The sequence below is a fragment of the Chiloscyllium punctatum genome, chromosome 20, assembly GCF_047496795.1.
Source record: "Chiloscyllium punctatum isolate Juve2018m chromosome 20, sChiPun1.3, whole genome shotgun sequence".
NCBI classification, from domain to species: domain Eukaryota; kingdom Metazoa; phylum Chordata; class Chondrichthyes; order Orectolobiformes; family Hemiscylliidae; genus Chiloscyllium; species Chiloscyllium punctatum.
The window spans coordinates 78,335,047-78,351,234 of record NC_092758.1 but is presented as its reverse complement, the minus strand read 5'-3'; the positions used below and the strand labels follow the sequence as shown (position 1 = coordinate 78,351,234).

At 42.9% G+C, this 16,188-nt stretch overlaps 1 protein-coding gene across 1 annotated transcript in view; it reads left to right on the top strand.

The window, feature by feature from the left end:
• Positions 1–16,188, top strand: part of stk32a (serine/threonine kinase 32A) — a 323,186-nt gene that overhangs the window by 191,871 nt on the left and 115,127 nt on the right. Inside the window, exon 5 of the mRNA XM_072591097.1 lies at positions 808–845. Within this exon, the coding sequence (XP_072447198.1) occupies positions 808–845 (38 nt within the window). The remainder of the gene's footprint in view (positions 1–807; positions 846–16,188) is intronic.

The window sequence follows — 16,188 nt, the reverse complement described above, 5'->3', positions numbered from 1 at the left end:
CTCAAGAGGAATTCTAATGGGTCACCCGGCTCAAGCTCCCGAATCAGATATCCCTGCCTAGGCCCACCTCCAATCCTCTGCCCCTCCATCTCTCTCTCTCTCTCTCCATCCCTCAATGTGCCCACCAAATTCCAGTCTCATTATTACAAAAATAATTTGAGTCACTGGTGATGGTGCTGAAAATTTATACTAGAACTGAGATGATAGACTATCAGGGAAAAATGAACACGTTCAACTCTTTTTCTCTTAAATGAGAAGGCTGAGAGGTGACCTAATGGCAATCTTTAAATAGTTTATCGGGTTAACATAGAAAAGATGTTTCAGCTGTCAGAAGTTTAAAACCAACAGGCTTGTATTTAAGATGCTCCCTATTTTTGTTACACGGGAAGAAGTGAGAATCTTGATAGACAAATTAGAGGGAAAATAATAAATAGTGATGCTGACGAGGGTTAGATGAAGAAAAAGTGGGCGGAGGTTCATGCGGAACATAAATGCTGGCAGGAAATTGTTGGGCCAAATGGCCTGTTTCTATGTTAAATGCAATCTGATGTAATTTCTTTGCATTTCTGATAACTGCTTAAATAATACACAGACTGCTTCATTCCCAATCTTGCTTTGACTGCCATCTTAATCTGCATAACATGCTGTTAATTTATTTTAATTCAGAAAACATCTGTAGCTTTTGCATTATTAGTATGATATAATTAGATGCAGTCTTGAAAAGCTTTAATGAGAGGCTGACCTGAGCCTTAAATCCAATGAAAAACAGCTTATCAAAATTAATTCCACTTTGTTTTCTTTTTGCAGGGACATTAAACCTGACAACATTCTTCTTGACGATCATGGTAAGTGGCAAATATTGCCTGAGGCGACAGTAAATAAAACTTGTAATGTAATGCAAGATGCACTTATGGCTTACCAGAGTGTGTAAGCCAGTGCACAGTATCAGTGGATGATGTAAAGGAATTGTGACTGGTTAGGTGATCCTGAATGAGCAGTTGGTGAAGCTAAAGCTGGCCTCCGTACCCCTGCATAGGAAGGGGAAATTGTATCAATGGTTACAACTATGTGACTGGACAGTAGATGAAAAATCTATAAATATTTTTTATACAGGAGGCGCATAGATTTTTCATTACCAAGGGGATGAAAGATTATCAGGATAAGTAGGAATGTAGAGTTGAGGCCAAAGTCTGAGCACACATGATCTTGCTAAGTGGCCTACACTTGCCCCTTGTTCATATAGTCTTCTTTTAGAATGTGTACTTCCATGAATTTCAAGTATTATGGTTGGACGTGATCTCAGAGACTGAGTGTTCAATCTCCTGACTTGCAGGTGAGTGCTGCTTCTGCGATTGGGATGTCCCACTGAGGAGCAGCACTGACTGATAATTGTTAGACAATAAATTGCAGAGCAGTGGTTTTCGTTCTTCTCATTCATTGAGATGGATAGAATATCAAGGTCACTGTGGGCCTGTGATTTACTGATTAGTCCTTTTCCCTTCCCTTCTTTCCATCCATTTCTTTTGCCTCTCCAGTTGAAGGAAGTGGCTCCATTGTAGGGGTTTTATGAGAAATCAGGTTTCACAATACCAACTGAGTTCCTGCTGGGTCTGACAGCAGAAAAGCTATATTCATAGAATCATAGATTAATAGAACTAAAAAAGAGAGAATTTGGGCCATTGTGCCCATGTTGGTATTTTTAGCACTGTTTCCCCTTTTGCTCCTTTGGGAGTTAACCCTTGCTGAGACATCTGGTTTTCTTCAGTGGTAACGCAGACTGAATATTGGACCCTGACCAGAGCTATGGTAACCCCTTCCTGACTTTGCTCAGTTCCTTGTTACTTTGAATGGCAAACTGTAGATAGCAGGGAATGAGTGATATGGGTCATCTTGTTGTCACTGGCTGTGTTGCTGGCCAGCTCCATGATCTCCATGGTCAGATACCCAAGGACAACGGTCACACAAAGTGGGCACCAATCCTCACATAGTCAGCAAAGTGACCCTTGTGTAGTAGCTGATGAATGGAAGTGCACAGTGCATCTTGGAAGGTTATGCTGCTAGAGGGCATAGGTTTCAGGTGAGAGATGAAAGACATGAAAGGGACCAAAGGGGCAACTTTATTTTACACAGAGGGTGGTGTGTGTATGGAATGAGCTGACAGAGGAAGTGGTGGAGGCTGGTACAATTACATTTAAAAGGCATCTGGAAGGATATATGAATAGGAAGGGTTTAGAGGGATATGAGCCAAATGCTGGGTGCTGATGGTGCTTCAACTGGCCTTAGTCCTCAGAACTGGAGAGGGGAAAAGAAGTCAAGGGGTTCCTGCTCCTCATGTCTTCTGTGGACCCCTGCTGTGCATTTGAAGTTATGAATGGTTCTCGATGTGAGGCTCAGCACTGAGATATCCCCTGGTATGATCATTATCAAGGCTGTGGCTGCGTTTTGCTGAAGTGTCAAGGGGCTGGGAGTGTCCATGGAATGGAATTGAATGACTGTGGTGGTCCAGAGTGGGGGAGCTTCAGGCCAAATTTAAAATTGGCCATCCAGGAGTATGTCAGGATCCTTCACTCAAAATCTGGAAGTGTTTCCCCAAGAGTTAATCTAAACATCCCACCATAAGTTACCTCATCCCTTTACTGTAGCAAATTAGGAAATAGACACCTAGGGGTCATTTAACACCTCTCTCCCCCACCCCCAAAATAGGTGAGTTTGGGTCATGTGATAGTTAAAATATTGAAAATTTACCATTTCAAATTACTAGCACCCTTGAATCCATCACTTCGAGTTTTAAATTGGAGACCAACCACTTTCAAAACTTGGAACCATGGATTTAAAATGTTTTAGGGGCTGCATGCCTCCATTTTAGCAAGGTCTGTAATTTTACTGCTGACCTCCTGGTTACCTGAGCTTCAGGTGAACCCAATATGTAAACAGAGATGAAAAGGGATGGGTCAATAAGTTTTTATTCTACTACTGCTTGTGTACCAGGGGTTCTTGGGAGTGTTTGCTCAGGTTAAGCAAATTTCCCCTGCAAACCCTTCTATTCAACAAATGTTCTGCCTCTAAATGCCACCCATCAGCATGATTTGGAGTTGGGGTGTACAAAGTTAAAAATCACACAACACCAGGTTATAGTCCAACAGGTTTAATTGGAAGCACACTAGCTTTCGGAGCGATGCTGCTTCATCTGATGACAATCACCTGATGAAGGAGCGTCGCTCCGAAAGCTAGTGTGCTTCCAATTAAACCTGTTGGACTATAACCTGGTGTTGTGTGATTTTTAACTTTGTACACCCATCAGCATCTTCCTGATCTACCTCCCAATACAGTCATCAATCTCAAAATTCCCATCATTCCTCAAAACCTCCCAATGTGATTATCACCTCCCCAACTTCACCTGATGCCACCAGTTACTTTAAGCGGTACCAAACCACATAAGGAGATATTCAACCCAACGATTTAAAACATGGTCAAAGGATATATTTTAAGGAACCCATTAAATGGAGGAAAGAGGTAGTGAGGTAAAAGAGAGTCTTAGAGTCAAAGCAACTGAAGACACAGCAATCGACAGTGGAGTGATTTAAATCAGTGATGTGCAAGAGGCTTGAATTAGAGGGGTAACAAGGTTTTATGGGGTTGGGAGGATTTACAGAGGGACAATTGCAAGGAAGAGATTGGAAAACAAGAATAAATAATTTAAAACTGAGGCTATTTTTGAATAGAAGCCAATGTCACAGAATTATTACACTGCATGGGAGGCCAATTGGATCATTGGTTCTGTTACCTAGTGCCAATCTGCTGGCTTTTCTCCATATCCCTGCACACCATTTCTATCCAAGTAATCGTCCAATACTCACTTGAATGCTTCAATTGAAGTGTGTCCAACGCATTTCCAGACATTGCAGTCCATATCCAAACAACTTACTGTGTGAAAACATTTTTTCTCACATCACATTTATTTCATCTGCACATCACTTTGAATCTATGTTCTTTTCACTTTTACAAGCGAGAACATCTCTTCCTACTCTGCTTACTATCTACTCTGTCTAGCCTATTCATGATTTTGAAAACCTCTATCAAATCTCCTCTCAGTCGTCTTATTTCCAAGAAGAACAGTCCCAACTTCTTTAATCTCTTTTAATATTTGAAGTTTCTCTTTCCTGGAACCATTCTAATAAATCACTAGGACTAGGGCTTTTCTAATTGGAGCTAAGAAGGATGAAAGATGATTTGATAGAGGCATAGATAGAGTGGATAGTGTGAGATTTTTTTTCCATGGTGGAAATGTCTATCACAAGGGGACATAATTTTAAGGTGATTGGAGGAAGGTTTAGGGGAGATGTCAGTGGTAGGTTCTTTACACAGAGAGTGGTGGGTGCATGGAATGCACTACCAGCAGTGGTGGAAGAGTTGGGTACATTAGAGAAATTTAAATAACACTTCGATAGGCACATGGAAGATAGTACAATGAAGGGTATGTAGGCTAGCCTGATCTTAGAGTAGGATAAAAGGCTGGCACGACATCGAAAGCTGAAAGGCCTGTACTGTTCATGTTCTGCATTCTCTCCTAAGCACTCACATCATTCCTATAAGGTAGCACCCAAAACTAGACACAATACTCCAGGCGAAGTCTAACAAATGTATTGTACAAGTTCAACATCGCCTCCTTGACCTTGTACGCTATATCCCCATTGCTAAAGCTGAGAATACTGTATACTTTAGTAACTATTCTCTCTACCAGTCCTGCCACCTTCAATAATCTTTGCAATGTACACCTGGGTCCCTCTACTCCTGCACCCCCTTTAGAATTACATCTCACACTTCTCTGCATTGAATTCCATCTGCCACCTACTTGTCCGTACCAGAAACTATGTCCTGCTTGTGTTCTACACTGTCCTCATAGTTTAAAATTCTTCCAAGTTTTGTGCCATCTGCAAACTTTGAAATGACCATCTGAGATCCATTCATTAATATATATCAGGGAAAGCAAAGGTCCCACTACTGATCTTTCAGGAACTCCATGAAAATCCTTCAACTAGCCTGAAAATGACCATTTAATTAGTCTATTTTGTATCAATAAACCAAGTTTATATCCATGTTACTACTGTGTCTTTTCTACTGTGACCTATAACTTCCCTCACAAGTATGTGTGACACTGTATTAAACACCTTCTGGAAATATACATATACCATATCAACAGTATTACCCTCATTTACCCTTTGTTACCTATTCAAAAAATCTCCAAGTTGTTTTTTCCAAAGTTCCAAAATACCTAAAAGTTGAAGTTCTAAATTGAAGAAAGGCCAATTTTGACGGTATTAGGCAAGAACTTTCAAAAGCTGATGGGGGGCAGATGTTCGCAGGCAAAGGGACGGCTGGAAAATGGGAAGCCTTCAGAAATTAGATAACGAGAATCCAGAGAAAGTATATTCCTGTCAGGGTGAAAGGAAAGGCTGGTAGTTGTAGGGAATGCTGGATGACTAAAGAAATTGAGGATTTGGTTAAGAAAAAGAAGGAAGCATATGTCAGGTACCCTTCGAACAGTAGGAGTATACTTCAGAGGGAAATCAGGAGGGCAAAAAGGGGACATGAGATAGCTATGGCAAATAGAATTAAGGAGAATCCAAAGGGTTTTACAAATACAATAAGGACAAAAGGGTAACTAGGGAGAGAATAGGGCCCCTGAAAGATCAGCAAGACGGCCTTTGAATGGGGGAGATACTAAACGAGTGTTTTGCATCAGTATTTACTGTGAAAAAGGATATGGAAGATATAGACTGTAGGGAAATAGATGGTGACACCTATATTAATATGGTAACATCCATATTACAGAGGAGGAAGTGCTGGATGTCTTGAAATGCATGAAGGTGGATAAATCCCCAGGACTTGATCACGTGTACCCTAGAACTCTGTGGGAAGCTAGAGAAGTGATTGCTGGGCCTCTTGCTGAGATATTTGTATCATCAATAGTCACAGGCGAGGTGCTGGAAGACTGGAGGTTGGCTAACGTGGTGCCACTGTTTAAGAAGGGTGGTAAGGACAAGCCAGGGAACTATAGACCGGTGAGCCTGACCTCGGTGGTGGGCAAGTTATTGGAGGGAATCCTGAGGGACAGGATGTACATGTATTTGGAAAGGCGAGGACTGATTAGGGATAGTCAACATGGTTTTGTGCATGGGAAATCATGTCTCACAAACTTGATTGAGTTTTTTTTGAGAAAGTATAAAAAAGAGGATCGATGAGGGCAGAGCGGTAGATGTGACCTATATGGACTTCAGTAAGGCGTTCAACAAGGTTCCCCATGGGAGACTGGTTAGCAAGACTAGATCTCATGGAATAAAGGGAGAACTAGCCATTTGGATACAGAACTGGCTCGAGGGTAGAAGACAGAGGGTGATGGTGGAGGGTTGTTTTTCAGACTGGAGGCCTGTGACCAGTGAAGTACCACAAGGACCGGTGCTGGGTCCTCTGCATTTTATCATTTGCATAAATGATTTGGATGTGAACATAAGAGGTACAGTTAATGAGTCTGCAGATGACACCAAAATTGGAGGTGTAGTGGACAGCGAAGAGGGTTACCTCAGATTACAACAGGATCTGGACCAGATGGGCCAATGGGCTGAGAAGTGGCAGATGGAGTTTAATTTAGATAAATGCGAAGTGCTGCATTTTGGGAAAGCAAATCTTAGCAGGACTTATACACTTAATAGTAAGGTCCAATGGAGTGTTGCTGAACAAAGAGACCTTGGAGTGCAGGTTCATAGCTCCTTGAAAGTGGAGTTGCAGGTAGATAGTGATGTTGCGGCTGTACAGGACATTGGTTAGGCCACTGTTGGAATATTGTGTGCAGTTCTGGTCTCCTCCGTACTGGAAAGATTTTGTGAAACTTGAAAGGGTTCAGAAAAGATTTACAAGGATGTTGCCAGGGTTGGAGGATCTGAGCTACAGGGAGAGGCTGAACAGGCTGGGGCTGTTTTCCCTGGAGCGTCGGAGGCCAAGGAGTGACCTTATAGATGTTTACAAAATTATGAGGGGCATGGATAGGATAAAAGACAAAGTCTTTTCCCTGGGGTCGGAGGGTCCAGAACTAGAGGGCATAGGTTTAGGGTGAGAGGGGAAACATATAAAAGAGACCTAGGAGGCAACTTTTTCACGCAGAGGGTGGTACGGGTATGGAATGAGCTGCCAGAGGAAGTGGTGGAGGCTGGTACAATTGCACCATTTAAGAGGCATTTGAATGGGTATATGAATAGGAAGGGTTTGGAGTGATATGGGCCGGGTGCTGGCAGGTGGGACTAGATTGGGTTGGGATATCTGGTTGGCATGGACCGGTTAGACCGAAGGGTCTGTTTCCATGCTTTACATCTCTATGACTCTAAGTTCGTTAACCACAAATTCCCCTTTAGAGGTAGATGATCAGCCATGATCTAAAATGGCTGGCCTACTCCTGCTCCTATGATCCTATGGATGGTCTGAATGTCAGGGTGCCTTCTATTCAAGTGAATGGACACTCCGGAAAGATTATAATACCTGATCCAATAGCAGAGTCCACAGGATCAGCAGTGAGAGAGGTATGTTGGACAGGAAGGAAATTGGCTCATGGCAGACAGATGTTGGTGAGAGAGTGACATTTTGGTTCACTGCTCAGAGGGAGGGCAGCACAGAGTATGAGGCTTTCGGAGGATGATCAGAGACAGGCTGTGTAAATTTAAACTAACAAGTAGTCAAGTCCTGGGATAAGACCATAAGAAATACGAACAAAATTCGGCTGTCTGGTCCCTCAGCAACAAAAAGATTGATCAAGGAGTACTGAAGTGTTTGCTGGATATTCATGAGGATAGAGTGCTAGATGTGGGAAAACAAAATGAGGCATGATGACAGCTGAGACGGATCTTGGAGAGATAAATAGAACAGATTTTTTTAAAAAATAATTTTTCACTTCTTCCCCATTCCCAAAGTTAATTCAGCCTCCTAAGGATGTCTGATTTACACTGAGGTGCATTGTTTCCGTATATTAACCAAAACTGCCAACAGCAGTTTAACTGGGAGATGGAAAGGCATTATATCTTGTATGTTGATATCTGATGTCTTTCATCCTCTCCAGAATTGATGCACAACATTTGCACTCATTCAAAATCATATGCAGCTAAGCTGCATTGCCAGTCAGTGTCCAGGTTTTCAATGTCTGACATGCCAACCATTCATCCATTTCTAGGCGAGCTGCCCATTAGTGATGTAAGGCCAGTGAGTTAAATCAGGACTCGAGACTACAGCACAGCACAGTACAAAGAATTTTGTTTTGCATTACCTTATTCTGTTTGGTACATTTCACACAATGCCAGCAAGACCGAACACTCTGCAATCCAATTTTCACACACCCACTCACACAAAGCCTGAATCTTCAATCTTCCTCCAGTGTAGTTAGCTGCTTAGCAAATTGGAATTTGTTTTCACTTAAAGTTTAGAATGATGAATTTTGACTGTCGCTTTTTGGAACTTTTTTTGGCAGTGAAGTAAACTTTGAAATGTAAAAATATAATTACTAAGATGAGCAGTGACGGGGAAACTGATACCAACAAAGCTCCAAGCTAACACTGCCAGGCATTGTGGACAGTTGCCTGCCACAGGGACTCATTTCACTTTATAGCCACGATGCAGCATAACTCATAACCACGACAAGATTATTACTCAGCACTGGACTCTTAAAATAGCAGAAGAGGCTCTTCAAATTATATAGTTTACTCCTCCTACATTTCTGGTATCCATTTCTGACAGAAATGACTGTCCATTTGACTCAAAGTGACCCACTTTTTCAGTACCAGACCAAGATTGCAGGCCTAAACTTTAGAACTGAGATGGGAAGGAATTTCTTTGTCTAGAAGGTGGTTAGTCTGTGGAACCCACTGCCGCAGCGGCCAAGTCTTTGAGCGTATTTAAGGCAGAGATAGATAGATAGATTCTTGATTGGTAAGGGGATGAATGCTTATTGGGAGAAGGCAAGAGTTGAGAAACATATCAGCAATGATTAAATGGCAGAGCAGACTCTATGAGTCAAGTGGCCTAGTTCTGCTTTTATATCTTATGATATTATGGTCTAATGGTGTTTCAGGCACTTAGTTTATCAATTTCTACTCGAACTGTCAAATAGCATTTTACCATGTCAGCAGTATAGGTTTGTCTGTGTAACGTGGACAAAACTAGTGGAAAGAAATTTATTCAGAGTTAAATGGAAGATTATTATTTTTGTCCATACTCTAAAATAAATTATTTTGAATGTGTGTTTGAATGTGTTGTGATACACCTCCCATGGCCATCACATCACTTGAATACAGACCTTCAGGCCCAGAGATAGGGGCTCCACTGCTGTGTCACAAGAGCCTCTAAGCTCCTATGTTCAATGTTGACTGTCAGACTTGCAAGTTCACTAATGGAGTAAATTCAAGTTTTATGTCTTCATGCCAATCTCTGAACTCCAGCTTGGTATTTATAGATTCAACGTTGGTCTGTTCACCTAGCTGGTAGGTTTGTTGGCAGATGTTTCATCCCCTTTCTAGATGACATCACCAGCACTGTGTTGCCTCCTGTGAAATGTTGCTGTAATGTTCCGCTTTGAATTTGCTGTTCTGTTTGAGGTGTTTCTAGTTGGTGCCGGTTCTGGTTTTCCATTGTATATTGGGTCCAGGTCAAAGTGTTTGTTGTTGGAGTCCGAGGATGAGTACCATGCTTCCAGGAATGCCCTTGCTGTTCTTTGTTCGGCCTGTCCTAGTATTGTTGTGTTGACCCAGTCAAACTCATAGAACATTAAAATGCAGTACAGGCCCTTTAACCTTACAAACCAATCTGAAGCCCATCTAACCTACTCTATTCCATTATCATTCATATGCCTATCCAATGACCATTTAAATGCCCTTAAAGTTGGTGAATCTACGACTGTTGCAGACAGGGCATTCTACGCCCTTACTACTCTCTGACTAAAGAACCTATGTCTGACATCTGTCCTATATTTATCACCCCTCAGTTTAAAGCTATGTTCCCTCATGCTAGCCATCACCATCTGAGGAAAAAGGCTCTCACCGTCCACCCTATCAAATCCTCTCATTATCTTGTATGTCTTTATTAAGTCACCTCGAAACCTTCTTCTCTCTAACGAAAACAGCCTCAAATCCCTCAGCCTTTTCTCATAAGACCTTCCCTCCATACCAGGCAATAACCTGGTAAATCTCCTCTGCCCCCTTTCCATGCTTCCACATCCTTCCTATAATACAGCGACCAGAACTGTACGCAATACTCCAAGTTTTCTACAGTGGCAACATGACCCCATGGCTCTGATACTCAATCACTCTACCAATAAAACACACCATATGCCTTCTTAACAACCCTATTAACCTGAGTGGAAATTTTCAGGGATCTATGCACATGGATACCGAGGTCTCTCTGCTCATTCACACTACCAAGGATCTTACCATGAGCCCAGTGCTCTATATTCCTGTTACTCCTTCCAAAGTGAATTGCCTCACACTTCACCGCATTAAACTCCATTTGCTACCTCTCAGCCCAGCTCTGCAGCTTATCTATGTACCTCTGTAACCTGCAACATCCTTTAGCATTATCCGCAACTCCATCGACCCTTAGTGTCATCTGCAAATTTACTAACACATCCTTCTATAGCCTCATCCAGTTCATTTATAAAAAGGATGAACGTTTAACATCTACCACCAGCTTCTGTCTTCTTTCAGCTTCTGATCCAAACTGCCAAATCACCCTCAATCCCATGCCTCTGAATTTTCTGGAATAGCCTACATGGGAAACCTTATCAAACACTTTACTGAAATCCATATACACGACATCAACTTCTTTACCCTCACCCACCTGTTTGGTCACCTTCTCAAAGAACTCAGTAAGGTTTGTAAGGCACGCCCTACCCTTCACAAAACTGTGTTGACTATCCCTAATCAAATTATTCCTTTCTACTTGATTATAAATCCTATCTTTTATAATCTTTTCCAACACTTTACCCACAACCAAAGTAAGACTCGCTGTTCTATAATTACCAGGGTTGTCTCTACTTCCCTTCTTGAACAAGGGGACAACACTTGCTGTCCTCCAGTCTTCTGGCACTATTCCTGTAGACAATGACAACATAAAGATCAAAGCCAACGGCTCTGCAATCTCCTCCCTAGTTTCTCAGAGAACCCTAGGATAAATCTCATCCGGCCCAGGGGACATATCAAGTTTCACAGTTTCCGGAATTGCTGATACCTCCTCCTTATGAATCTCAATCCCATCCAGTCTAATAGCCTGTATTTCAGTATTCTCCTCAACAACATTGTCTTTTTCCTGTGTGAATACTGACGAAAAATATTCATTTAGTGCCTCTCCTATCTCTTCGGACTAATGCACAGCTTCCCACTACTGTCTTTGACAGACCCTAATCTTACTCTAGTCAGTCTTTTATTCCTGGCAGATCTATAGAAAGCTTTAGGGTTTTCCTTGATCCTACCTGCCAAAGACTTCTCTGTGCCCTTCTGGCTCTTCTTAGGTCTCTCTTTAGGTCTTTCTTGGCTAACTTGTAACTCTCAAATGCCCTAACTGAGCCTTCACATCTCATCTTTACATAAGCCTCCTTCTTCCTCTTGACAAGAGATTCAACTTCTTTAGTAAACCACGGTTCCTTCTTTTGACCACTTCCTCCATGCCTGACAGGTACATACTTACCAAGGACGTGCAGTAGCTGCTCCTTGAACAAGCTTCACATTTCAGTTGTGCCCATCCCCTGCAGATTTCTTCCCATCCTAAGCATCCGAAATCTTGCTTAATCTCATCATAATTGCCTTTCCCTCAGCTATAGCTCTTGCCCTGTGGTATACACCAATCCCTTTGCATCACTAAAGTAAACTTAACCGAATTGTGATCACTATCACCAAAGTGCTCACCTACCTCCAAATCTAACACCTGGCCTGGTTCATTCTCCAATACCAAATCCAATGTGGCCTCACCCCTTGTTGGCCTGTCTACGGACTGTGTCAGGAAACCCTCCTGCACACATTAGACAAAAACTGACCCATCTAAAGTTCTCAAACTATAGTTTTTCCAGTTGATATTTGGAAAGTTAAAGTCCCCCATAACAACTACCCTGTTACTTTCACTGCTTTCCAGAATCATCTTTGCAATCCTTTCTTCTACATCTCTGGAATTTTTCGGAGGCCTGTAGAAAACCCCCAATAGGGTGACCTCTCCATTCCCGTTTCTAACCTCAGCCCGTACTACATCAATAGACAAGTCCTCATCAAATGTTCTTTCTGCCACTGTAATACTGTCTTTGACTAACAATGTCACAACTCCCCCTCTTTTACCAGCTTCCCTAATCTTACTGAAACATCTAAATCCCAGAACCTGCAATAACCATTCCTGCCCATGTTCTATCCATGTCTCCAAAATGGCCAACATCGAAGTCCCAGGTACCAACCCATGCTGCAAGTTCACCCACCTTCTTCTGGATGCTCCTGTCGTTGAAGTAAACACACTTCAAACCAACTTCCTACCTGCTGGTATACTCCTGCAACCTTGAAACCTTATTCATGACCTCACTACTCTTAACCTCCTGTATACTGGAGTTGCAATTCAGGTTCCTATGCTGAATTAGTTTAAATCCTCCTGAATAGCATTAGCAAACGTCCCCCCGAGGATATTGGTACCCCTCTGGTTCAGGTGTAAACCATCCCGTTAGTAGAGTTCCCACCTACCCCGGAATGAGCCCCAATTATCCAGGTATCTAAAACCCTCCCTCCTGCACCATCCCTGTAGCCATGTGTTCAACTGCTCTCTCTCTCTTTCTCTATTTCTTGCCTCAGTAGCGCATTGCACGAGTAACAAACCAGAGATAACAACTTTGTTCTAGCTCTAAACTTCCACCTGAGCTCCTTGAATTTCTACCTTACACCCTCATCCCTTTTCCTATCTATGTCATTGATGCCTATGTGGAGGCGCAACATCAAGGGCAAAAGGTCCTGTTCTGTGCTGTATTGTTCTATGTTCTATGACTTGGGCTGCTCTACCTCCCACTTAAGGATCCTGAAAATACGGTCTGAAACATCTCAGAACCTGGCACCTGGGAGGCAACACACCAACCGTAAGTCTGTCTCGTTCCCACAGAACCTTCTATCTGTCCCCCTAACTATGGAGTCCCCAATGACAAATGCTCTGCTCCTTTCCCCACTTCCCTTCTGAGCAACAGGGATAGACTCTGGGCCAGAAACCTGGACCCCATTGCTTACCCCGGTAAGTCATTCCCCCAACAGTATCCAAAATGGTATACTTGTTATTGAGGGGAACGGCCACAGAGGATCCCTGCACCGTCGGCCTGTTCCCATTCTGTCCCCAGACCATAATCCATCTACCTTCTTCCTGTACCTGAGGTGTGACTCCCACCCTGTAACTCCTCTCAATTACTCCCTCAACCTCCTGAATGATCTGAAGTTCACCCAGCTGCAGCTCCACTTTCATGGCTCTTGTTGTCCATGTGTATGGATACCAAGAAGAGTTGGTCATGTTGCTTAGTTGCTAGTTGGTGTTCATGGACGCAGGTTGCTAGCTGTCTGCCTGTTTGTCCTACGTGGTGCTAGTGCAGTCGCTGCCTGGGATTTTTGTAAATTACAATTGTCCTGCACATAGTGGATATCGGGTCCTTTATTCTGGTGAGCTGCTATCTGAATGTGGCTGTTGGTTTGTGTGCTGTCAAGGTCCCTAATGGTCGGAGCTGTCTAGTTGTCAGTTAGGCATCTGCAGACAAAGCTGTGGGGGGGGTGGGGGGGGGGGGGGGGGGGGAGAGAGCGGGGGGGGGGGGGGGGGGGGGGGGGGGGGCGGTGGGTGGGGAGGGGGGAGGTATCCGTTTTTAGCAAAGACTTTGTACAGCTATTCTTCTTCCTCTCTTCACAGTTCTGGTTTGCTGCAGTGTGTTACTGCTCATCTGAACAGGATCCTAATGCAGCTCCTCTTGTGGTTGTTCGGGTGGCTGCTGTTGTAGTTTAGGATCTGATTGGTACGCGTGGTCTTTCTGTACTTTTGTGCATTCACCATTTGTGTCCTTGTAACCATTACATCGAGAAGTAGGAGTTCGTTGTTGCTCTTGGTTGTTAGTTGACATTCCTGATAAAGGGCTTATGCCTGAAATGGCCAATCTCCTGCTCCTCGGATGCTGCCTGACCTGCTGTGCTTTTCCAGCGCCACACTTTTTGACTGTTGTTCTCCTCCTCTCTAGTAAATTTGATCCCAGTGAAAATGCTGTTCATCTTCTGGTGTGTGTTCACAATTTCAGTTCTTTTGATTATCACAAATGTGTCATCTACGAACCTGATCCATATCTTAGGTTGATCTGTGGGAGGGCTGTCTGTTCAAGTCATTGCATTATGGCTTCAGCTATGAGCCCCGAAATGGATGAGCCCATAGGTGTCCCGGTTCATATACCTTGGAAGATGAAGTGTTTTGTCAGGCACAGGTCAAGTCGCTGTCTGTGTTGATGGGTTCATATTCGGTTTGTCTGTTCTGGTTGTCCAGAAGCTGTGCTATAGTTCCTTTGGCTAAAATTATATCAATTGAAGTAAAAAATTGAAGACTCACAGCTAGTAGCCTGCATCCATGAACAGCAACTAGCAACTAAGCGACATGACTATCTCTCCCTAGTATCCATACACATAGACAACAAGAACCACAAATTTGACTGGGACAACATAATGATACTAGTATAGGCTAAATAAAGAACACCGAGGGAATTCCTGGAAACATGGTACTCATCCTCAGACTCCATCCACCGCTGCAATGGAAAATCAGGACTGGCACCAACTGGAAACAGCTCAAACAGAACAGTAAATTCAAAGCGGAACATTACAGCAGCGCTTCACTGGAGGCAACACAGCGCTGGTGATGTCATCTAGACAGGGGAGGAAATGTCTGCCAACAAACCTGTCAGCTTGGCGAACAGACCGACAATAAATCCAATCAGCTCCTGAGCTACAAATCTTACAAAAACATTTAAATCAGTACATGGGTGTGCTAGGTAGGACCCAGGTTGCTGTGCAGGGGTATGAAGTTTACAGGAGTTTGTACATTTGGGTTAATTTGATTGAGTACTTCAAGTACCAAGTTTGCAATCTAGTCGTTACTGATTGTTAATGTCACTCCTTCGTTACCTGTGCTATAACGCAGGTGATGTGAATTATATCACAGTTTGCACAGAGCATTGCAGGGCAGTGATGGCTGAGTAGTACTGTATTATCCATAGACTATTAGTCCAGAGACTCAGGTAATGTTTTGGTGGTCCAGGTTTGAATCCCACCAACCACCTAGAGTGGGAGAATGGTTTGTGGTTTTTACAAGGGCTCGTGCAGCGTATTGGCAGTGTTTCAGCTGCTGAGTTAGGAGGCGCAAGTTCAAGTCCAACCTACTCCAGAGGTGTATCATAACATCTCCAAATTGATTAAAAATCTCAATATAGGACTGAAGGGATCTTTCCTGTTCATTTGTAAACAATCGCCACTGTTCATATTGTACCTTTAATACAGTTAATTCTGCTATAACGCAGTAGTTCCTTTCTCGTCAATCCCATAATATAGGAAAATCGCATAACAGCTGCGCCATATACACTAATGGGGCAAGAATCACATTATAACCAATACATGCTTTAAACTTTGTGCTTTAGAAACAATGTCCTCAATTAATCAATCATATTATAATGAATTTGTGTTAACAAAGCATGCATTATAGCAGAACAGCCTGTATGATAGTGGCATTATCGACCAGAATTTGATGCTGACTCGCATACGGAACTATTAGGATAGATTATCAAAGAGGTAAGTTTTAAAGAGTATCCTAAAGAAAAGGAGGGTGGGAATTCTAAAGTTAAAGGCCTCAGTACCGAAAGGTAGGGCTGCCTGAAATGGAGCAATTAAAGCCAATGATGTGCAAGAAGCCAGTACTCACGGAGAGCATAGATCTCAGAAAGTTGTGGAGCTGGAAGAGATTACAATTTGAAAGCAAACGTGAGAATTTTAAAACCAGAACATTACCAGACCAACAGCCAATGCAGGTCAGCAAGCAGACCCAGGTCATGGATGCAAGTCAGGATGAGGGCAGCAAAGTTTTGAAAGGGCTATGTAGTGGGTCACCACTCTCAAACCCGAACATAGGCTGTCT